The 25,810-nt window shown below is 39.6% G+C and overlaps 1 protein-coding gene across 1 annotated transcript in view; it reads right to left on the reverse strand.

The window, feature by feature from the left end:
* Positions 1 to 25,810, reverse strand: part of Stim2 (stromal interaction molecule 2) — a 136,224-nt gene that overhangs the window by 21,447 nt on the left and 88,967 nt on the right. The window contains exon 3 of the mRNA XM_032917169.1: positions 24,016 to 24,130. Within this exon, the coding sequence (XP_032773060.1) occupies positions 24,016 to 24,130 (115 nt within the window). The remainder of the gene's footprint in view (positions 1 to 24,015; positions 24,131 to 25,810) is intronic.

The raw sequence follows: 25,810 nt of genomic DNA on the forward strand, positions 1-25,810 counted from the left end.
CACCTCACTAACACTTGAGATATTTTCTCTTAGAAATTTAGTGCTAATAGCATACAAGTGCAAAATGTTACCAATGGGTAATCTACTACAAGCAGTTACCTAAGAAAACGTGTAGTTCCCCTAGAGATGTCAGGTATGCACAGGGGCTCCTAAGGCTGGAGGTGGTAATATAAAAGCTCAGTGGAGTTATTAGCTTTTCATGAAGAAGATACGCCTGTAAGTTGGAAGAGACAGTCCAACAACCTGAAGAGAATACTCCAAAGAGCCAACAGTTTGGAGCTTTGGTGTTTTGTTTCGCGAAATTTTGTTTCACTGATGCAGTGTCTCTGTCCTGGAACTCGCTATGAAGATCAGGCTGGCCTCATACTTACAGAGATCCACCTACCCTGCCTCTGGAGTACTAGTATTAAAGGTGAGGCCTCCGGAGAGCAGGGTGGTAGGAAAAAGGATGGTGAATAGAAGCAGAACTCCAGGAGAGGCAGAGGAGGATACAGGAAGTAGAAAGACCGACAGCTGGAGATAAAAAGATTTTTTTTTTTTTTTTTGCTAACAAAGCAATTTCTGCAACAGTAAATGTAGTTCCTTGGTTGAAAAGAGAAAAAAAGCTGTGTTGCATCCGTCCCTCCTACGCTCTACTCACCAGCCCCACCCCAATGTCGCTATTTTGGAACAGCACATGAAAAAGAGGAAAACTAGGCTTAAGGAGTGAAAGCTTTTTGAAAGCAGTAGGGTGCAAGAAATGAGAATTAAGAGATAGGAAGGGGTGGACACAGCTATCAACAGAGAGGCCACTACAGCCCTGACTGAAACAGCCTTCGAAGAAAGTCGTGAGTCATGCATAGGGACTCAGCCAGGCATACAACTTGGATACAAATGGATGAAATGCCCTCGCTGGCAGTGATCTCTGCCTCTGAACTCTTATGGTTCTTACTGGTTCTACAAAACAGCCCAGCATCTACAATGTGTGATTTGCTAACACCTGCTACACGTCATGCCTTACTACATTATGAGCCTCCACACTACACAAGACACTATTATATTCCAACATGGAATTACCATTTGAAGTATTTCATGAAGTGTAAAAATTCTTCCTTTTAAAAGAATCAGTTTTGTTTTGAATTGGCTACTTGTGGTCCTGTAGTTATAATAAAAATAAACAATACCACTCTCAAGATATCTCATTTCAAAGAAGCCCAGGAGAATCCTGGGTTCTAGATAAGATGCCAGAGACTAGGATATAAGGGAAGCACCAGTCACAGCTGTCAGTCATCGGGAGTGCTTTGGGTCCATCCCCTGATTTAAGTATACCTGATATACAAATCAGTGTGAAATCCAAACTTTACACCATACAAATCACTTGTTCCTATCATCCACATAAACATAAATCTTATAAATCTTACAAAGCCAATGCAGTCACTAGCCTTAGAACTTACATTAAATTACAGACCTAAAAATAAAAGTTTCTAAAGTCTCATATAAAATTTAAGTTAAAATTTTAGTTAATGTTAGTTAATGCTAGTCCTCCAAATCTTAAAGATGTTCATAAACTCATCTAAACAGTAATTTAAAAAATTAAGCTCTAATCATAAAGCATTTCTGTATGTAAAGATATACTGACAATTCCCAATTAACTATGCTAAAAGATTCCCATGACTTAACTCATGGAATTCAACAATACTATGAATACTAGTATAATATATTAAAATTATATACTTACATTTTATATCCATAGTGATAATATAATTTTTGGGTTATACATCAGGAAGCTGTGGCTCAGACAGTTTAATAATTCCAAAATGCATACTCCAAGTAGGGAGTGTCTATGGAACCAAAATTGCAGTGCGTGTCAAAGCTCAAACTTAGTGTCGTGTTCTTCCTCCTTCCTGTGCCTTTTGTCATTCTGAGAAAATCTCACCTATAGTCAAGTTCATCGCTGGCTGCAGCAGAGCTTGACCAGAGCAGGTATATAATTCTGCCTAGCTATCAGCTGCTGCATACACACTTACACCTTTATGTTCTCAGTGTTAAGGAGCAACTGGCAGAAGAGGTACTGTGGACAAATCCACTTCTGCTGTTATTAGCCAGAACAATGAACGAGTCAGTGCTGTAAAGCTAAGCACACTATTTTCAATTACAGCATGAAAGAAAGCACCCTCATAAAATACCAACAGGTTTGTAAAGGCACAAGGGAAGAGAAATCACAAAGGAATATTTAATGAATTATATTGTCCATTATAAAATGTTCTGTGTTCTATGTTCTGACATTTCTATAAGTCTAAAGACATGATGACTAATGTTTGAAACATTAGCATGTGTACAAAAATATTATATTATAAAACAATGTACGAATAAGAATTTATCACAATTAAATTCATTTTCAAATGAAAGACTTTCAAGTTACAAAGTCTCAGGAGGTCTGGTTCCACTGGCGAATGTAACCTCTCACAGGAAACTTCAATTAACGTACACTGTAAAAAGGCAGGGCTCTGAAAATGAAACTTTAATTAACCGTGATATAAACATGAGAGGAAGCAACAACTTGGATAAAGGGGAAGAAGCTGCAGGCCTGCTCCATCTTTCCTCAGTTAGTTTCAAGGACTAACTATGGACACTAGTCACTTGTGGCGACACCATGACAACCAGCTGCCAGAGAAAGGTTTATCTTTAGAACAGGGCCAGAATGTGAGTTCCTAGTTGCACATAAGTCAGCAAGACTTGACTCTGACATGGACTCGTGCTCTATTTGGACACCTAAAGCCCTGCCCTGAACCTGGGAGCTTCAGATATTAGTAGTTGTGCTAATACTTTTGTTCATGTATTACTTGCCTTGCATCATGCAAGAACTTTGTAGAATTTTTAAAACTTAAAATGACGTTAGAAAATGTCTGGATAACTACCAGGGTATTTTCCCAATGGTAGCTCCAGGAACACTGTACAAGGCTTTGTAACCCTTTTTGCTCTAAACTGAGATTTTACAATTATGTAAAATAAACTAAGTATATTACCAGTGGTTATGCCCATAAAAATGGTGAGGGGTAACAAAGGCATAACTAAAGAACTCAGAAAAAGTACAGAAATGATTCATTTAAATATACCATATGAACATAAACAACTGGTTCTATCTTATAACCAATATAGGAACTAAAATACCATGCAAGAGAATTTTAGGAGTGTTTTCTTTAAAAAAATAACAAAAACAAAACAAAAACACTTGAAAAACAGCAATATACTCAATGGCTATAAGAGAAAGAAATGTTTATTCAAGTTTTCTTAAACATCTCTGTGTGTCACAAATTTATAACCCCAGGAACAGAGTGGCTAAATTGTTTATGCATTTCCCCCTTTATATCCAGATTTCTTCTTTTAATACTGAGTTGAGGCTATGGCAAGATGGCTTCACCTTTGCTACTCTTCCAGCTGACCAGAGTTGGGTTCCCAGCAAGCATAACAGGTGGCTAACAACTGCCATTCACTCCGGCTCCTAGGGATCTACTGTCCTCTTTTGGCCTCCATAGACACTGACTTGGTAAGACTACCTTTTTCTCTTTAAAGACTATTTTATACCAAATGAAACGACTGCTCTCTCTCTCTCCCTCCCTTCCCCACTCTCTCCTTCTCCCTCACCTTTCCCTCTTTTTGCATTTTAATTGGATATTTTATGTATTTACACTTCAAATGTTATCCCCTTTCCTAGTTCCCTCCCTCTCCCATCCCCTTCCCCTGTTTCCACCCAACCACTCCCACCTCACCACCCTGGCATTCCCCTACACTGGGGAAAGGAGCCTCCAAAGAACCAGGAGCTTCTCCTCCTATTGATGCCTGACAAGGCCATTCTCTGCTGCATATGATGCTGGAGCCATGGGACCCTCCGAGTGTACTTTTGTTTGGTGGTTTAGTCCCTGGGAGCTCTGGAGGCCTGGTTAGCTAATGTTGTTGTTCTTCCTGTGGGGCTGCAAACCCCTTGAAACCATCTCTTTAAAGATGGGTGCTGTTTCCTTTACCTAAGGAATCCCAACATGTCAACAACTGTGAAGTACCAAATAAATGAAGAGTTGCAGACACAATTATGAAGGACTTAAATAATGAGGAGTTGCCAGTACACGGATCTACAACAAACGATTCTACTAAACAAACAAGGCAAACAGGAAGGAGTTAGCATTGAGTAATTTAAGTGGCATTTTTTGATAAAGCAACAAATTTCTTCTAAAGTGTTGGCTGTGTTTTGTAAAGTGATGAACATGCTATTTTCTAAAACACTGTAAGCCAAAAAATATACATTTCTAAGTATTATCTTTAAAATGTTTGGTTTTATTTTCTACCACTTAAAAAAAAAATCTTAGTTTTTTTTTTTTTAAACATCTTCTTTAAGAAAACACAAACAAATGGTGGGGGTGGGGCTGGTGTGGTGGGAGGGCCCAGGCCCAAAGGCCCAGGAAGCCAAGGCGGCCAAAGAGGCTTCCTCAGAGGTAAGGCAGAGACAGAGAGTGAGTAGATCTCCATCACCACACTGGTCCAGGACACACAGATTAAGTCTCTGGAGGAGACCCATTTGATCCCCAGCCTACTAAGAAATGCAAGATTATTGACTTTTTCCAGGGAATGTCCCCAAAGGATTAGGATGGGGCAGAGCAACAGACCAGGTTCAAGGCTTTTGTCACCATTGGGGTATGATGATTTGGATGAGCGTGGCCCCCATGGGCCATAGGGAGTGGTACTATTAGGATGTGTGGCCTTTTTGGAGAAAGTGTGTCTGGGGATGGGCTTTGAAGTTTCAGAAGCTTAAGCCAGGCCCACTGTCACTCTCTCTTCCTGTCGCCTACAGACTGGGATGTAGAATGCTCAACTACCTCTCCAGCACAATGTTTGCCTTCGTACAGCCATGCTTCCCGACAGGGACAGTAATGAGCCAAACCTTGAGCTGTAAGCCAGACCCAATAAAACGTTCCCTTCTTAAAAGCTGATGTGGTCATGGTGTCTCTTTACAATCATAAAAACCCTAAGACATGGGAATTACAACAGTCATGCTGGTCTTAATGTTAAGTGCACCAAGGAGGTGGCCACTACCATCGAGGGCCTAGTATCTTGGCCAAGCTTTCCATCATCCCTGTGCGCAGGGGCTACTCAGGGAACAAGAGTGGCAAGTCCCACACTGCTCTATGCAAGGTGACAGGCTGCTGTGGCTCTGTGCTGGTGGGTCTCATCCCTGCCACCAGAGGCACTGGCACTGTCTCAGCTCCTGTGCTGCTGCTGCTGGTTGGTATTGCTGACTGCCACACATCAGCAGAGGCTACACTGCCACCCAGGCAACTTTACCAAGGCCATCTTTGATGTCATCTCTAAGACTATAGCTACGTGAGTCCCAACCTCTGGAAAGAGACCATGCTCACCGAGTTTCCTTATCAGAAGTGCACTAGCCATCCTGTGAAAACTGATAGCACAGTCCCCGTTCAGATGCCCCAGGCTCCAGCTCTGGCTACCAAATAAGGCTTTTATACAAGAAAAATAGAGCGAATTAAGTCTGCTTACAATTTTGTATATAATCAACTTGGTATTTCTTCATATAGCAAATCTTTACCAGGCGCATAGTAATTGATATTGCTGGGTAAAATAAAACACTAGAATCCAAGAATTATCAAGATTAAGACTAATGTACAACATGTTATAATAAAATACATTCATTTTGGAGGGAGTCAAATATGCCCACAGAAAAAAAGCCCAATTAAAGAAAACCTTTAAAAGCCAGTAGGTTAAAGGAGTAGAAACAGAGCTTTTTCACTGCTCACCATCACACATCCAACATTCAAAACCTGGAAATTCTGTCTTCCTTAAAAATTAAAAAGCCCACCAGTGACAGAAATATTTCCAAGTTAATTTTACTCTAAAAACTTCTGTCTGATCTCCAAGTACATCAAATTTTTCCTAGTGCATTTAGTATTTTAAAATCTAATGGTTCATAAATATTACTAGCTACACTTACTTAATATGGAGCGTTTTCCCACTTTGTTTGGTATATACAGTCATGGTTTAATGCTACTGTGGCAAAACAACTTTTAGGAAAAATTCCCTCAATTCTGAGCAGTGGCACAATGGATAAATATTAAGTTTCTAGATAGGCTTCTTTACAGAGGACCTTTGTCAGCGGCTAAAGCACTCGTTACATAAGAAGGCATACTGTGAATAAAGAGCTTCAGTAAAAGGAAATCACACTGATGGACTCACTCACCCAACGACGCTCAACAGTCCCTCTAAGGCTTCTTCCAAGTTCTCTCCACATCTCAATAATATGGATGAAAAAAAGTTACTACTGACCAGTCTGGTGTGGCAGTGGGATAGCAGCCTTGCAGAAGCCCACACTAGGCAAGGTCTGGAGGGTGGCAGCAGCAGTCTGATGTGGTCAGGAAAGGGACTATAAACAGGGAACAAGTAAGCAAACATGCTGGGGATAACCACCGACTCAGCTTACTGTTGGTGGAGGGATACACAGAGACACCCACAGTGAAAGAGGCTAAGTCAGAATCAACTCAACAGTGTTGGACTCAAACTGGAGGCATAAATTATCAGTGTGAAATCGTGGTTTTTAATAAAGAAACAAATACAAACTGTAATGTTTTAATTTGACAGTTGAAAAATATCGCAGAATAATATCCTAGTAGCAAGAAACATTCTTGCTATAATCTTTATTTCTAAATACCACATCAACTACTGTAATGAGTGTTTCTAAGCCTGGCACTGAGAAATAACACGATGCATCCATAATACCTTCTTAAGTCAAAAGGAAGGGTTCAAGAACCCAGGAAGTCATTTAAGGTTTACTAAAGCCAGCATAGAAGACCCCTCACCAACACAGTGCATTTGAGCATCAAAAAAGGCTGGCAGTAACAAATGAAAACCCAGAGAATGAGAGAGAAAAGTTGGCACTGAGAGCAATGGGATGAACACATACTGCAGACGAAACTTCTAAGACTCAGAAAGATGCTGAGTGTATCTTTCCCGGGAGCTTCTTCCAAGTCAAGTCTGTTATCACCCACCGTTCTCACATGACAAGATGGTAATAATGCACTCTGTTTAAGTCTCTTGCAGTACAATGCCAACTAATAAACAGAAGAATGACGGAATCTGAAAAACTGCCATTTGGCAATCATCAGTATAATAGTTAATTAAAAAAAGAAAAAAACAAAATCCAAAGGACACTAAAACAAGTGGGTGAATACAGTATGAGGAATATGATTTAATAGGGGATGGAGGCATAGCTTAGTTAGGTCTTACTTAACATGCACAAAGGCCTGAGTTCAGGTCACAGCACTGCATAAAACTGAGAGTGGATGAGCCACACAGCCAGTCTGATGCAGGCCAGGACTACATGAAACCCTGTGTCAAACAAAAACAGAACTATCCTAACAGAAAGATAGAAATTCACTTATAGAAGAAATACAGTGGACACTACCTTCCATATGTGACCAAGGTAAAACCACCAACATTAAAACAAACTGACACAGACCACAAAAAAAGGATGTAATGAAAAAAATCATTTCCAGGATAATCCATTCATCCTCAATGCATAACCTGACCATGTAAATGTAACAAATAAACCCTAATTTAAGAACAAAAAAAAAAGCTACAAAATAGCATTTTTAAAGATAATTAGCCAAAGTGAGTAGGGTATAGGATATAAGGGACCTCTCGCAGGCTGAAGACTGATCCTGTACTCTTCAGTTATGAAAGTCATTATTAGGACAAATGTGAGAACAGAAGTGGATGTGGGGATCTCTGAACAAACAGCTCATGGAAAGTCTCTGTTCTGGTTCTGACAACTTCTCTAAGTCTGATTTACTTCAGCTATGAAATTAAAGCTTAAAAACAAAATGTTTATATGTAGATAAAAATTCTGTTAATTTTACTGCTTATGGTATTCTTGAAGACACTATGCTAATTGTTTTGTTTGTCTGTCTGTGTGCTCTGGACCTCCCTATGTAGACTAAGCTGGCCTACAGTGCAGAGAGGTGGGCCTCCCCAGCTTCTGCAGCGCTGAGATTAAAGACACGCAACTTCACCCAGCCAGACGGGGATCTTAAACAATGACAATAACAACAAACACAGGGCCCAATCCCCCAAATCCTCAGCACAGCTGTCTGTGAGTGCAGACTTGCTACCAGGAGGTGCTACCAGGAGATGCTTCTAGGAGGTGCTAGCAGGAGAGTGCTACTAGCTACAGTTTACAAATGGAAACGCAGGAACTTAGGGAACCTTATTCACCTGAAGTCACATGGAGAACTGAATATATGAAGTCAAACCAAGGCTCTCACTTACTTGCAAATATTGGTCTTGTCTGTTCAGGAAAGGAGGAGGGTCTTTCTTTAATAAGTGATGAAAAGGCAAAAGTTCTTAAACCTATAGCAAGTCTACATCAGAATTCATCTAGAAATAAGTTGAGGAGATGTATGATGAAAATACATAATACTGGAAATCTTTTACTATAGGTTTCTGGTATTTATACAAAAATAACAGCCACTATAAACAACTGAGACAACTTTAACAACTACAGTTTAAAGAAAGGCTGATTCATGACTTTGCAGTAAGGAATAATCTGTAATTTTAGAAGTGTTTTTAGAAACATAGTGATTACATGTGGTTAAATTACTAAAACATCTCATATTTACTTTGAATTTTATGGGTTGGAGCTGACAACAATCTCTTTCTGCTTATTTCATATTATTTTCACTGTTCTAATTAGCTGCTTACTGATTTCCAAATCTACATTGTATTTCTTAGGCTTCTTGTGACTAGATCTAGATATTTTAGTCAGTCTCTGTCTGTGTCTGTCTGTGTCTGTGTCTGTCTCTGCCTCCCTCTCTCTCTCTCTCTCTCTCTCTCTCTCTCTCTCTCTCTCTCTCTCTCTCTCTCTCGTCTCCAGATGAACCAATGAAAACAGTAACCTGCTCTCTCTTTCAAAAGTGTTAGAGATAAATCAATATGATTTTATGAAATATAATTTAAGGTCCTATTTAGTTATGAACTAACTATTCATTCATGTATTTGATGGACCATGTAAGCAAAACTCTTTATTATCTAGGAATTACTTGTAATAGAACTGTCAACAAACTATAATTGACTTCTAAATCATACCTAACAAATTTACTTGCAAAATAAAAAGCTACTAGTGTAAGAACTTCGTGTTGTGGTTTGAATATGCTTTGCCCAGAAAGTGTCACTATTTAGAGGTGTAGCCTTGTTAGAGTAGGTGTAGCCTTGCTAGAGGAAGTGTGTCACCGTGGACATGGACTTTAAGACCCTCGTCCTAGCTGCCTGGAAGACGGTCTCCTATCTGCCTTTGGATGAAGATGTAGAACTCTGATCTCCTCCAGCCCCACATCTGCCTGAGAGCTGCCATGCTCCTACCTTCATGACATGGACTGAACCAGCTCCAAATAAATGTTGTCTTTTGTAAGAATTGCCTTGGTCATCTTGTCTGTTCACAGCAGTAAAACCATAACTAAGACACTGCACAACTGTCCCTAGAGAACGCTGATCCTTCCTTCCTGTTAATATAAAAAAGATGACTAATCACAATGGCATCAAATTGGTTTTTGAAAAAATGCTAACCAGATCCTACACTAGATCATAAAGAAAGTGACGAGAGCCAATAAACACCTAAGTGAACTATTATTTTATAATAGAGTGGGACATAAAAGTACTGCTTCTCCTAGATGTGATGGCAGCAATTACCTATGGAAAATTCCTGAAGTAATACTGTACTAGACAACTCTTTGAAGCTTTTATAAATTCCAGGTGTATTCACTGTACAGTGCCCATTGTCTATCCTGGAGGAGCCTTACTGGGAAAAGTCAACAGTACTCAGATCTAATTCTCATGTAAATGAAGAAACAACACTGTAAAAACCTTTTACATTCTTTCTGTTTTAAAAACATACCGAAACCTAAGTCTTGGTAATGACTGGAGTGTAATAAATAACAATGGTATTCTATGAGTGTTTGGGTGGTATGGAAAAAAACACCTACTCCTCTAATACACAAATATTTGGAAGGCATCTCTCTTGTCAAGATTTCTAAACTCATTCAGTGTACATAGTATTCCTGAGTTTTATACAACCTCTGATTGACTGCTTTCCTTCTACAGTGAGGCTGGGGGAAGGGGCACCTGCCTGTAATTTCAGCACTCAGCTGATGCAGGAGGCTATCCCTAAAGCCAGCCCAGTTACAAAATAAAACCCTCTCTCAAAAGTAAGTTTATAAACTCAGTCAGTTTGGACCTGTCACAGACAAAGTATCAGGCAGTACCGAGGAAAACTGCTTTAATAGGTAGGTAAGTTTTTTTTCTTTTTGTTTTGTTTTCAATTTTCAAAGCTATATTAGCTCATTTTGATAAAATTGAAATTTAATACAATATTAATTACAGTATCCATTTGTTTGTTTCGAGATTTCAGAAGAACTTAATTTGCAGTCAAAAGCCTATCAGATTGTTCTAACCCATGGCCAGGCCCCAGCCTGCATCCATCCTGGATTTTATCAGTCTCGGTCTGCTCTTCCCTGTCTAACTGCTCTCGCTAACCTGGCTGTAGGGCTGGGTGTGCTAGTATTCCACTTCTACACTTTCTGATCATCTGAGGGAATGAAGTCAGAAAGACGTAACCAACACACCCCAGTGACAGGTTGGTGTGACTTCCTGGCATTTTTCTAACTAGCACAGGCAAAGAAGATGCCTACTTTCTTTTGGTCACCATCCTTGAAAATGCAAGCCCACAGAGGCTAAGATCCTCTAGAAATTAAGAATAAGCCTCTAGAAATTAGCAGGTAAAATCCCAACAGACAAGACAGTGAGACCAGCATGAGCAGTCTAATTATATACCTGCACTTTCCAACTCAGTGAGGGCTGCTTTTCAATTACGATGGTGCGGTCTTCCTCCGTATCAATTACTGCTGAACTGGAGCATTCTATTAATACATGAACACACTGCGAAACCTCCATCCTTTAAAATACAACTGTTTAAAAACATTTTTACTCATGGTTGTGTATATAACTGTGAGGATGTGAGTGGGGATACTTACGGAGGCCAGAAGGATCTAAGATCCCTTGGACCTGGAGTTACAGACAGTTGTGAGACACCCTTCCCCACTGCCTCTCGACCCCACAAAATAACATTCTTAACCTGTTTCTTCCTTCTGGTATCAGGGTCCCATTCTCTATTCCTCCCTCAAGAAGTCAACAATATTTACTGTCTTCACTTCCTGTGTAAACGTCATTTACTTTCACTTGGCCAGCATGAACCTGCATCTATTTAGAACACTCAAGGTCCAACCATGAAGCCTGCTGCCTGTTGCCTGTTGCTTCAACTCCTCTCTGGAGTTCATACCCATTCTTAAAACATGCTCTTTCTGAGGTCTCCAGACCCTCACACTCTCTTGGTTTTCTTTCTCTTTGGATGCTTCTCAGTACTCTCTCTCAAATCTTACTGTTTCTGGCCTCATAGCCCTCTGTCTTTTACCTCACCCATCATTAAAAAAGCTCAATTAGCATTTGTTCTTTCCATTGACCACCCACAAGCTTATCCAGACATTTCCCCTAATTATTACAATCCTCCAAATTGTGACACTATTGAAATGCAAAACCTTTATTCTTATTCTTGTTCGTACCAATATCCAGTATCCAATCACACAGTAAATATAATGCTAACTATTTTTTCAAACTAGAAAATGATTGGCCAGTCTGCCACCCTGCTCTCACCAGACAGTCACCTCTGCTCAAGTTTACTCCCAGACCCTCACCAGCAGCTATTCCTAGACAGAGTAGGCTCAGCATAAAGCACAGCCCTGGAAGCAAGAGAATTGAGTTAAGATCCCAGAACCTATAGAACTGCCGGGTGAGTGTAGCTACCTGACTGTAATTTCATTCCCAGAGGGCTGAGGCAGAGAATCCCTAGAGCAAGCCAGTTAGCAAGACTAGACATACTGGCTAGCCGTACGTTTGATTCAGAAACCATGCCTCAAAGAATAAGGTGAAAGACCAAGTGGAAAGATTCTCACCACCAACCTTGAGCTTCTGTGTGCATGGGCACTACACACTCACACACATGCACACAAGAAAAAACAAAAATGAACTCAAAACTCCTAAATGGAGATATTATTAAAATATACTTATAACAAATCCTAGATCTATATGTGGCTGTAAAAAAGTCTAATAGGGAATCTGGAGATGTCCATCTCTCTTATGCTATCCTTTATTACAGCCTACTACATACGCCTTCTTCTTATAGTCCCTTAAATATGTGAAACCATTGCCAGCCTTGGGGACCTTAAACTATATGGCGCCTAAGTCCCCCAGAATATAGTTCACAGGACCAACCCTTGGCTCACTATCAGCAAACAGGTCTACAACCAAATATTACACTTGAGATAGTTTGTCCTGAACTATATTATTTAAATAGCCCTTGTCTTCCCTGATCTTGTTACCCTGTCATAGTCTAATCACATAATTTAACTGTACTTATAGTTCTATATTGTGAATATATCTATTCACACATGGAAATCCAAACTTGCTCATTCTCTCCCTGAATCTGTTGACTCCATGAGGGTAAGACATCTACTTGACGTAATATTCTATGCCCAATGTCTGAAATAATTCATGCCTCACAGAAATAGCTAAATAAATCATTTGTAACTCACTGAATAACGTAATTATGACTTTTGTCCCTTGCAATCAAGGAAACTGTTGATAATCAAGCTTCCTTAACAAAAAGTATTCATTATTTGAGGTCATTTTGAGTCTCCATGTATAAAAAGAGAGAGAGAAAAAAGCAGAAAAAGAAAGGAACAGGGGAAGAGGGCAGGTGGGAGGGGGAGAAGAGAGGCAGGCTTACTAAAATAAAGTGTTCAGATTTTAAAATAAAGTTCTACTGTCAAAGAAAGGAAGGCAGAGAGGGAAGGAAGAAATGAGATATACTATACTGCACTTCCAAGCCCATCAACAAAGCACAGTGAATATCAGTTAGGCACAGGAATTAACATTTAGTTTTGTGATAAAAATCAGCCTTCAGCACTTAAAATTGTACAGTTTTATTGGAAGCTAGAGAGGTTACATTTGGGGGCCATTTGTAAAAATTATTCAAAGAATCTAGACCTAGCCTTAAAGGAAACTAACTCAACCTATTCTCTTTCCAAGCTTCCAATTACACTTCTGATAGAGAACGCAGTCCAATATCATGTTCCTGGAAAACACACTAGAATATGTGAGACAGCTACAGAGTAGACAAAGCAGTAGTCCTCACCTATCTCATACTGCAAGTGTGATATGCTTACGTTTGCTAAAGCCACAGGCTCTGGATTGGTGGGAATGCAGCCAGTACAACACACAGAAACCTAATATTAAAAGGTGGGAGAACTAGAGAAGCATTATTATTAACTTCTGCCACAAAATATCTGATATTGGTAAACATGGGAAAGATTTTTAGCATTTTATATGCTCACACTATAGAACTCAGAAGATAAACTAATGAATAAGCCAATTTGTATGGTAAAATAATTTCTTGAGCCTCTCCTATCTACCCTGCACTTTTCCCCTCTTACCTCCAATCCCTTCCAAAAAGTTAAAGTCATTGCTTAAGAAGAATTGTTGTTCTAATTCTCCATGAACAATGAATTCAAAGACAGATTCAAAAATGGTGAGCTGGGCTAAAGTCACTGCCATCCCCTGTGTTCCAATGAAAAACTGTATTCCCAGTAAGTTTCTTGTCTATTTGAGCTTAAATTCATTTTTATCAAATTCAAATCTTATCAACTCATTAATACAATTATTCCTGAAAGAAACAGATGCTGCTATTAAATATGAAGATATGGAGGATAACCTCTCATACGTGTCTATTCAAAGCGCACTGGCTGCTCTAAATTGTAACTGTCAAGTGCTTCCCCTGCTTCTTCTAAGTACAATCATATCTACTTCTTCCCAAGAAACTCAAAGCTTGAGCACACCTCCCACCCGCAGCTACCATCCAATCTTCATACGGACTAGCTCAAAGCAGGCTGCTAACCATTGCTCTCACTCTTATCTCACTCTGACAATTTTTATTATGATGAAATACATATAAAACACTAAATTCAATTTTTGCCTATTTTACAAGTATAGACTAAACTAGTGGAGTTAAGACCATTTATATTGTTGCGCTTCTATCACCAAAATCTATTTCCAGAATACTTTCCATCCTGTGAAACTAAAATTAGTATGTATCATTTATACAGCGATTTCCTACTCTCACTTCTTCTACCAATTCTAGCACTGTGATTCTTGACTACTCTCTCTCACATCTGCAAATTATATAATTATATAATATTTGTATTGTTAGGCAAATTTATTTCACTAGGAACTGTATCATGAAGAATCATCCATGTTGGGCATATTGTCAAAATTTTCTTCCTTTTAAAACTTGAATAAACAATTCCTTTGTGTGTTTGCATGCCAAAACACATGTGTGTCCACTCCCCATATCAATACTTATACTAATTTCTTGAAGGTTAATGATTTGCTTCTTGCTAAGTAATCATTCCTTTCTCTTTGCTTCATCATGACTTTTACAGTGTTGAAAATAATGGACCATTAGATACTTTAGCAAGTGACCTTTAAGATCAGAAGTAAATGAAAAAGCAAGATTGTGTGTGTGTGTGTGTGTGCATGCGTGTTTGTGTGCGTGCGTGCACGTGACAATTTAACTATTTCACCTAGCATTTCTTCTAAATTATGTCTTTATAAGTACAATATGCATTTCAGAATAATAGAAAAATAAAAAACTTTAGAAATGAGCCAATGTGACCACACACAAACTGAAAAGCATGGCTAATGCCTTGAAACTTTACATTTCCAATTTATATTATGTTTATTATAGTTGATCTAAAATGCTAACAATCAACTGAATGGGGGAGGACTCAATTAAGTGTAATATTTACTTGGAAAGAAAATACTTTCTTCAGTAGACTATATTTGGAGAGGAGAAAACCATTATTTTTAATTGCCTTATTTTAAAATGTCAATATTTGCTCCATGTAGAACTTAATACAGTGAATTTCGGTCAACAACATATATTTGAACATCAGAATGATAGTCACTGTTCCTCCTACTCACCCCTTTCCCAAACCAAGAATTGATAAAGCAAAACTCAGCACGCATCCATACACAACTGGTCACCGAGTGCTGGGAAGCGGTAAAAAGGAAGCAGACAAAACTACGATACTCAAAAAGCTGCCATTTTGTAGCTAACCCACCACCACCAGTGAAAGTGGACCATCCTCACCTTTACCTTTTGTGAGGGGTTCTGACACTGTTCACCAAGTCTGAGGTATCCCTCAAGTTTACGAACACAGAGAAATGTGGGCTCACTCAAGCATACAGAACTAGAGTAAGAACAAGTCACAAACAATCTTAAAATAGCATTTCTTCACCATAGAAGTGTTCATGCAACAAATTTTATACTGGAAAACCCATTATATAAGAAAAATGAGCCTCAAAACAAATTTACTTTTATGTATTTCAAGAGGTTAAAAATGATCAGTTTTCCAGAGCACAGAGAGAGATGTGACAGGGAGTTGGTCTCTGTACCCTCTGAGAGGGCTCTATCTGTTAGAAAACAACAGCTGGATCAAAGTTGTGTATGTTCTACAAGTCAAAAAGGTAATTAGTCTGACAAGTCAGCATAGGCAGCAACCCCAAACCTCCCAAACCCCATTGCTCTAAAGTATAAGAAAGCAAGTCATGAGAACTAAGAAATAAGAAAAATAATGAAATCAAACAGGCCTGACAAAATGTTCTGGGGTGAAGAAACGCAGGAAGTGGGGCTGGAGAGATGGCTCAGTGGTTAAGAACACCGACTGCTCTTCCAGAGGTCCTGAGTTCAATTCCCAGCAACTATATGGTGGCTCACAACCATCTGTAATGAGATCCAGTGTGCCTGAAGACAACTGCAGTGTGCTCGTATACATAAAATAAATAAATAAATCTTTAAAAAAAGAAAGAAAGAAAGAAATGCAGAAAGTAAAGTGCTAACAAAGATTGTGACCAAGACAGATTGAAGCTGAGCATGGTGGCACACAGCTGAATCCCAGTGCTTGAGAGGCTCAGGCAGCTGAACTTAATTCAATGCCAGCCTGAAGTACATAAGGACACCTTATCTAGGTAAGTATGGGAAACTGCTCATTGAGAGTGCTCTGAATTCAGGACTTTGTGATAAAAAGTTGTGATGATAAAAGAATAAAGGATACATTTAATATGAGGTATAAGGCTTTCTGATGTTTGTTTTTGCTGGTTTGGTTTTGTTTTTAAGATACACTCTCAGGTTACAACTGAAACCCAGAACTTGTGATCCTCTTACCCAGCCCTCTGACTTCTGGATCACCATGTCCAGCATATATCCAGCGTTTATCTGGTATGTAAACGGATTAGGACATAGATGTGCTACTTTTCTTGCAAAACCCACATTGATCCCCCTAAATGACAGCTGAGAGTGACCCAGCAGTATGTTTTATCACTGTTCTTCACAGAGAAGCACCTCTGAATATAATGCTTGAATACCATTTGTTAGTGACAAACATGATGGCATCTGCCAATTCTGAAACTAGACTCCACCTGGAGGAGCAGGCCTTCCTTGTGTAAGGTGCTCTCGCTCGGGAACAATAAAAACCCAAACTTATATTGATGGTTTTTACTGACAACAGTGTCTAAAACCAACAGCACTGCACACAGGACCAAAAATACTAAAGCTTGATCTGCTAAGCAGTATTAGCTAAGCCGCTTATTAAGAACCGTCTTTCTTTAAATGTGCTGTGTGAATTACTAATATCTTCAGAACTATTAATCCAGCAGAATACTTCCCAGCGAAGGGTGACAAGGTAAATGCCGTGGAATGCAATCCTCCTTGCCTTACTTAACCTCTGCTGGCACGCAGCTTCCTACCTATCTATCCCACAGTTCCCTTTATACACTCTCGGCAGCTGGTTGTAGAACATCGCTTAAGTAGCTTAGCAGATCTTCTTTCACTGAGAGATCATGGGTAGGTCAAGAACAAAAAGGCATTCTTCATCTGAGTATCTTAGTCTCAGACAAGGCCATGCTCCTAATAAACACGTACGAAAGGCTCCTATTGCATGGGCCAGTCCAGTATGTTCAATCATAAGAAATAAGCAAGCAGCCAAGCAAACAAGAACATACAAGCAAAACCCTCTGACTACTCTGTAAGTCCTGTAAAACATTTCTAGAATCCATGATATTCCGTTTCCCACTCAAATTCGCATTTTATCCACACAAAGGTAATTATCTTCTTGCTAGAATAAGGTGGATAAATCTTCAACTCTTTACAAAGTCTATCCCAAGCGTTTCAGAGAGGTTCAGTAATGTCTGATATTTAGTGGTGATGACAAACATGCTACTTGACTGCCACATCCTACATGCCCAGTAAACACTGCTGCTCGTAACTGTAGTGCCATCCTCCAAGCATACCTTTCTGTGCTTCTGAGAGGACACACAAACCAACAGCTTTCTTTAGACAGCAGCTTTTAGGTCACTGCCTCAGGTGTCAGAGCAGAGCCTTACTTGGCACGCCGAGGTTATTTAACACAGCATGGTCACATTCACCTCACACTAACAGTAAGGAGACAGATATCTAGCGTGTGAAACTCAGCACTGCTCTCTCTAAGCGCTTTCCTCTGCTTATGAATAACCTTCTAGATGTAGTTGGCAGGATTCACCCTTGCTTAGCTTACCACAGAACTAAACCACAGAAATAATTATCAGCAACCTATCACATACACTAAAAGAAATACATGCCTGGCTTATCAACTGTGCTTATTCAAAGAATTTAACACTTAAATGTGCCATTTTAAAAGACTCATGTACTCATGTTAAATGTATTCAACTCTATATACCCAACCTTATTTCTAAAAATAAAAAAATGTCCTCCATGATATTAATTCCCTAGAATAAATTTACCCATATCATTAAGTCCCTATAATGCCACCATTTAGATAGTACAAAACCAAGAATTCGTATGTTGCTATTTAGCTTTTCATCTGTGAATATGGAAAAAGGCTGTTAACACTCCTCAGAGAAAAAGCTTGACATTCCTTGGATCCTGCTGCTGACTTCCATGCTTACTGCAAACAGACAAGGTATTCTGTTGCTAGATACTACAAAAATGCTACTGGGTCTCCGAGTTTCGTGTCTTGAGTAGCTCTGACAATGATGCCAAACAGGATGCACTCAGTCCATCTGTTTCCCAACTCAGTCTCTATGTGAAACCAACACCGCGCACTCGCCGCTGAGCTTCATCAATGTTGAGAAGTCCGCCCACACTGCCACGCCCAAAAGACAACCCTCAGCATAAGGGATGAGCGAGGAGTAACGAGTCACAGTGCACCTTACTTTCGAATCACAGTGCACCTTACTTTTAGGAACTCAGGGCCTGTGGCCAGAAATTGTTTTCTTTAATGTTTACAAAACAAATGCTGTCATAAACAGAAAGAGAACACCCAAGATCCTTTTTTGTTATTTATACTAGAGAACAGCAATTATTAACTGCCCAAATCTCTCAATCACTGAATTATCAGTTCTTTAAATTGCTTTAAGTTAAACTTTTCTAAATTTTTACACATCTACTCAATTAATTTAAAAATCTTTAAGCATAGCTGGATGTTTTAGTTTATACAGAAGTACTATAAAGACAGCACTTGCTAAGAACCCATCTGCTGTGTCAGAAAACATTTCATTTCCATTATACACAGTCACAGTCTATAAGTGAGCCACTATAAATAGGTGTTCTGCTGCATGAATGTATATGCGACAAATGTGTGTCTGGAGTATCTCAGAGAATAGAAGAGGGCAGTGGATCCCCTACCACTGGAGTAGCAGATGGTCGTGAACTGCCACGTAGGCACAGGGAATCCAATTTGTATCCTCTGGAAGGGCAGCTGGTGCTATTAACCACTGAGCCATCTCTACAGCCCTGTGAGCAACTTGGAGGTTCACAGTTTCAGAAATATGCCATGTCTTCTTCCAATTTCAGCAAGTATTGAAGTATAATTTAATTTGTGTTATAATTTATAATCTTCCTTTTAGTTTTAGCTTTGCTTTTCTTTTTTAATTTTTTTTTTATTCTTTGACAATTTCATATGTACACAATGCACCTTGATCCTATCCACCCCCAATGACTCTTCTCACTTCTACCTTCCTAAGATCTACTAGTTCATCTTCATGGACTACTCCAAATACCTCCTTCTGTACATAATCTTAGTCATGAGCTAATCACTCCCTCCTGTAGCCAGCTCCATACTCCAGCCTTAACTGCACTGTGTACACATCATCTCATGGTATCATCACTTACTTACTTCTCTCTTCTACTCACTACTTTCCTGGGTATAGCCTGGTTCTATGACTACCGCAATTTAATCTCTAGGATCCAGTGCTTTGCCTGCTTGGCACAAAATTTAGAATAACCAATGTAACATGAGTTATCTTATATACAATTAGTAATTAGAGACTGTGTCAATATATTATGGTACTTTCAAACAATTAACATTTAATACCATATAACAGCAAAATATACAAAATATGTATATTACCCCCCCCAAGCACATGAAACTGTGGCACCTCCCCTTCCTCCTCTCAGCTCACTGGACCTCAGATGCCAGGCACATGCTCTTTCAGAGCTCATCTCCATGCTCTGCTTTCCTCCCTCACTAAGGCAACCCCAACCCAACCTAACACGGTAGTTGGGCTCACGAAGTTGCATTCATTTATTATCTGTAGTGTACATTTCAAAACCTACAGTAGCATCTAATAGTTAGTATCAAATTTCTTTTTATGAGTGCCTCACTGTTAGTGATCAGGGTCCAAGGCTAAACAGATTTTGAGTCATCTATTCCATCCACTTTTGTTTTCCATTAACTGTTGTCTTCCTCCACAGAACCTCGACGAATAGGTTCCATGGGTCTCTGGCCCAGCCAGAAATGGACAGTGTTATGGCTCTTAGAAGGAAAGCCCTCATGGGGCAGATAGCTGGGTCTTGCCCACAACTGTGACAGCACCAATGCCAGCAGCAGGGACATCGGTGGGCAGGGGCAGGGGCAGGGGCAGGGGCAGGGGCAGGGGCAGGGGCAGGGGCAGGGGCAGGGGCAGGGGCAGGGGCAGGGGCAGGGCAGGAACAGTAGGAGCGTGAGCCTGTCCTGCTAGGCTAGTCCAAGGTCCAGCAACAATGCTTCAGGAGAGAGAATTCTTCTCCTAGGTATTACGGCTCAGTAAAGCAGTGACTCTCGGCTGAATCTCAGTGAAATAATATCTGCACGTTCATCCATGTAGATCGGGACTTTACAAATATAGAGCAGTAGAGTGGGATTCAGGGGTAGATGCTTCCGGTTGCCTCACTCTGAGACGCTAGGGATGCTCTATTTGCATTTGACTGTCATGGTCCTCTCCGTGGAGTGTCATGGCTATGGACTCCAGAGCAGGCAGACTTAGGCAGGGCGTTGGCCCCACTCCCACTGGTCTCAGTTCTGAGACCCAGGGTTCGGGCTCACTCAGCCTTGCCAGTTCTGTCTGGTAGCACACTCCACTTGGCCCACAAACTGTCATTTTAAATTCATAATTTTGCAAAGCAAGAGTAATGTATACATTATGACTTAAATATTTGATGAAATAAATATGGAACATGGTGTTTTCAACAAACTTTGTACTTTTAGACATTCATCATACATTTTTGAGTATCATGCTGAAAAGCACCACTTATCTAGCCACTGGGTACCTAAAAATGACAGGCAGAGAATGAATGTGCATGTGTATCTCTCTCTCTCTCTCTCTCTCTCTCTCTCTCTCTCTCTCTCTCTCTCTCTCTCTCTCTCTCTCTCTCTCTCTCTCTCTCACACACACACACACACACACACACACACAGAGTTTTGTCTTACATATTCAATTCACCAATACTGAATTTCATACTTTTACATTCATTCTAGTATCTGCTTTTAGTAGTTTTCAAAACTTTTCAAAAGTCAACTTGCTTTCTATCAGAAATCTTAACAGAAAAAATAGAAGAGATCAAAGCAGAACTCTACAGGTCCAGCAATGCTCTAGTGGCATTGCTTCTCATGGCCCTTCAATAACTGAGTTGAGAGACTCAACCCCATCTGTGTAAACTTTAATTGAGGTTTTATTGCCTGAATTCTCCACAGCTTTTCCGCTCTCCTTCCGTCTGAGCTGGCAGGAATTGGGCAACCACTTCTCTCGGGTCTTTACCCCTAAGTAAGAGAGGTGGGAGGCCAAGCTCTCAGGAAAGAAACTCAGGTCAGAAAAGTCAGCTAAGCAATTTGGACTTGACATCAAATCATTGCCCTGATGCAATATAAAACTGATAAGGACAATGTGAAAGCTAGAGAAAAGAAGGGGCTGTTTACCTTGGGAAAGTCTTAATCTACATGGAAACAGCTAGAAACATTCTCCCGAATTAGAAAAATCTGCTCAGAACATTCATAAGATGGGAAGCAAGAAGACTTTGAGGACAGAGCCCTCTCATGTGGAGATTTACTAACAAAATAGTCTTTTCTTTCTCAGCTTTGGAGCAGATGTGATAAAGAAGCCATCCTATAATATTTTGAACACAGTAAGTGGCATGGGAATGCGACATGAAGGATCATGAGTGTCGGAAAAACGAGGAACAGAAAAGGAAGTAGGTCCAACTGCATATGTAGCAGGGAATAGCCTTGTTGGGGCACCAGTGGAAAGGGAAGCCCTTGGTCCTGCCAAGGTTGGACCCCCAGTGCAGGGGAATATGGGGGGCAGTAAAGGGGATGGATGGGGGAACACCGTATGGGGAATGGGGAGAGGATGGAGACTTATGGACAGGAAACCGGGAAGGGGAATAACAATTGAAATTTAAGTAAAGAAATACATCTAATACAAAAAAAGAAAAGAAAAGGAAGTAGAGTCCAATGGAAGACTAGCCTTCAATAATGACTAGAGAAAGACTTAAGGGAGCCGGCCAAAAGGACATCTGTGCCTGTACATGTGAAACAGGAAGAGGCCAGCCTAATATGGATGGAAGTGAAGGAATAAGCCAAAAGGTGGACGAGGTGACCATCACCAAGGCATGACTTAGAGTGCCGTGAAGATTTGTGCTGGCTTTTTTATTTCCTTTTTCTGTGAGCCACTTTAGGGTGCTGACTATTTCAGACTTACACGGTAAGTAAACTACTCTGCTAGGTGAAGAGCAGATGACACAGGACACAACTGTGAGGAGGAACCATAAGCTCCCAGCACAGGTGCATCCCTTTGGCACATTTTGTGCAAGGAAGTTATTCAGAAACACTGTAGATCGCTACCGAAAGGCTATGAAGGGTTGTCCTTTTGTGAAACCAAGGCTATGCATCTACAACAATCTACATAAGTAAAATAAACAAGGACAGATAGAGCATATTTTTGACACCTCCTTTTTGCCTTAAAAACTTTTTTCACCAAGAAAAAAGATTCCAGCTGTGACAACTGGCCATGCAGAGTTGTGCGGCAGATTCCATCTGAGTGAGACACCTCTTCCTCCAGAGGGTCCCCAGCCAGTTCTTCAGTTACGTGCCCACCTTTGTATGCTGCCATTTCCACATGTTACCACTGGTAACCTAGTAAACCACTATTGATTTATTTATGTTATTTATGTATTATGTACAATTCTGCACAGTTCCTTAGTTTTGCTATTCAAACTTTTAGGAAAAAATATGACACTGCAACTGTTTGGGATTTGTAAAACAGAAATACTAGAAAAAGGATAGTTTGGTTAGCTGAGATGAAAAACAGAGTAAGTTGAATGAACTTTGGAGACTGCCTGCATTCAGTACCTCCCTAGCATCAGTGTCTGGGCCTAGACTTTCCGTCAGGAGTTTTTTTGGTGCTGTACAAAATTACTGTCCACAAAATAAATAGATAACTTAGAAACAGAAAAGAAATAAAATACAAATTACAAAATTTTATCTTGCAAGTTCAGGAGTCATTCTACTATAGTGTCAGATTTTTGTGGTTTCAGCTAACAGTTCATCGCAGTAAGAAAAGCACTGATGGAAAATTCCAGAAATCAAAACAGCCCATTAAGTGTTAAATGAGTGTCCTATGTAGTTTAATAAAATCTTGTGCTTTTCTGGCAAGAACATGAATTGTCCAGAGTATCCAAACGATATATTCAACCTGCACAAATGACAGTTAAAAAGTAACACATCACAGAACTTTTATTCTTAATTCATGGTTTAATTACTCTATTTTGTTATTTATTATTCCTGTCAATCTCTTATTATGCCTAACCTATGAATTATACTTTGTTGAAGACATGTATACACAAGAAAACAGCATGCATAGGGTGCTTCAACTGGACGGGTTGGAACACATGGTACACTTGGTGTACAAAGGAGACTGCAGCATTAGCAGCGTTCCCAGAGGACTTCAGAAAAGCCTAATATTTTCTGGGCTCCTGAAGACTTTAGATAGTCACAACTAAAAAGAAAGCTTCAGTTTCCTTGTTTTACTTGATAAAACATTTATAAGAATACTATTTACGAGCTCACACAATAAGCTCAAACAGATATTCCTATTCAGCCTAATATATATCAAATTATCTAAAAAATAGTCTGTAACTGAATACATCTAAGAAAGTAGGATTTTTTATTTGTTTTTATCGGGTTTTTGTTTTTGTTTTTCTTTTTGTTTTGTTTTGTTTTTTTTTAGACAGGGTTTCTCTGTGGAGTAGCCCTGGCTGTCCTGGACTCACTCTGTAGACCAGGTTAGCCTTGAAATTACAGAGATGCACCTGTCTCTTGCCTCCCAAGTGCTGGGAATGCATACCACACCCAGCCTGTAAGAATGTTTTTCTTTAAATGTAAATACTCTCACAGAAACATGATCTTACAAACTTCTCTATAATTATATGCAGTTAGTAGGGCTGCCAATGGCAAGGAGGGCAGAAGTTGACAGGCCCAGGCTCCAGACCACTGCACAGTTTACCTTCCGATGTCTTCCACTGTTTCCACAAGTCCTCAACAGTTATGTGCTTATCTTCTCTGTGCAGATGACTGTGTTTATTCGTAGCATCTTTATATTTCATATCTTCTCTGATAAACTATGAAAGAGAAAGCATTAAGTTAAACACAAGTAAAAGCCTTTAGTCCTGATAAACTAAGAACAAAAGAGTGTCATGGGGTGACTTTTTTTCCAGACACTAATACACTGTTGGTATTTTAAGCCATTTTCTCACGCTTGCTAAACACGTTTTAGAAAATGTCTTCTAATCATTAAAACTGAGGCAGTACAGTAAAAGTCTCTCTTCAAAGTGTATCACTCGGTAGATATTAGTGTAGACTAATTTATACTGTGTGTGAATGCACATCCACACACACACAGACACAGAAAGCCATAGAGTCTGAACTTTGATGAGGGTCCTGTGAGGAAATCACTATTTCTGTCTTATAAATGGGATGCCAAAGCTGAGGGGGGTTAAGTAACATGCCCGAGATTAAGACAATGGACAAGTGTTGAGACGTTAACCAAAGCCACAGCTACAGCCAAGCACGCAGTTCTGCTACTTACTGTCTCAATATTACACTTTGACACACAATCAGTGATGAGATATTTCCAATCCAAACTAACACTAATCTCAGTCACTTTTCCCATAGTTCTGTATTTTTCTACCGTCTAAGCTATTACTCAAAGGAAAGCTGGCTACCATGTGATAACTAGATTTATAAACCTATGTATATCCTTATTAATCATACGTTAAGATATTTAGAAAGCAGCAAAATTAATCTTTGCTAAAAGTTAACCAGGTCTTTAATATTTCTTTTCCACTGTTCAACAAATAAAATGAATAGCCTATTCATATATTTTGTATAGCCTATTTTATATAGCCTATTTATCTCCTCAAACTTTCCCCAATAAAACTACTACTCTGATTATACAGAAAAAAAAATTAGAATACTTTAAATCCTTGTGCTTTCTAACTCAGCATTTCTTTCTTTTCTTTTTTCTTGTTTTGTTATCTTACTTTACCTGTCTTGACTATTCCTTGGCTTCAAAATAGATCATAAACTCTTTCAGAAATCCAAAATGCAGAAAGTTACAGTCCCCAGTCTTCAACCCCAGAAGCAAAGCTCTTAGTTTAATATATTAACAATAACCAGCATCTCAGACATGACAACATTTTGATTTGACTAGAATAACTTCGCATTAAACTACTTAACAGCTACATAATACTATGAAGCAAATCATTAACTTTTCTAAGCTTCAATACTTCGTTTTGTAAAGGTATAGCTAAAGGGCTTGTCTGGCTATTCGCCCCCACCCTGCCTAGCGATCCTGAGAATCTAGCAGCATACTTGGGGGATGTGGGATCACTATACCTGAGGTGCTTAGAAACTGCTCCTCTTGGAAGAGATCCAAGAGCTGCAGAGAGAATTGAGACTGAAAACCATGCTGATAGCCTGAGCAAAGAGGAAGGCAGTTTTGGAAACAGTCCAGTCAGCTGGAACAAATAACAACTGCTCCATTTATGGGATACACATCAAAAAGAATGTCCCAGGAAACTCTCTTCACTGTGTGAGCACTAACAACTGACAAGGACAGCTCTGTGGCTTTAGAAACAAGCTAATTTCCATGTAGACGAGATGTGATACTTAGTTAATACTTGAGAAATTACAGAAAGAGTTAATGGACATAAATTAAGTGTGTGCATCATAAATCAGGAGGTGGTGTGGGTACACTGCACTGTGACATGCAAGAAAGGGGAGAACAACAGAGAGGAAGG

This window comes from Rattus rattus, chromosome 11 (genome assembly GCF_011064425.1).
Source record: "Rattus rattus isolate New Zealand chromosome 11, Rrattus_CSIRO_v1, whole genome shotgun sequence".
NCBI classification, from domain to species: domain Eukaryota; kingdom Metazoa; phylum Chordata; class Mammalia; order Rodentia; family Muridae; genus Rattus; species Rattus rattus.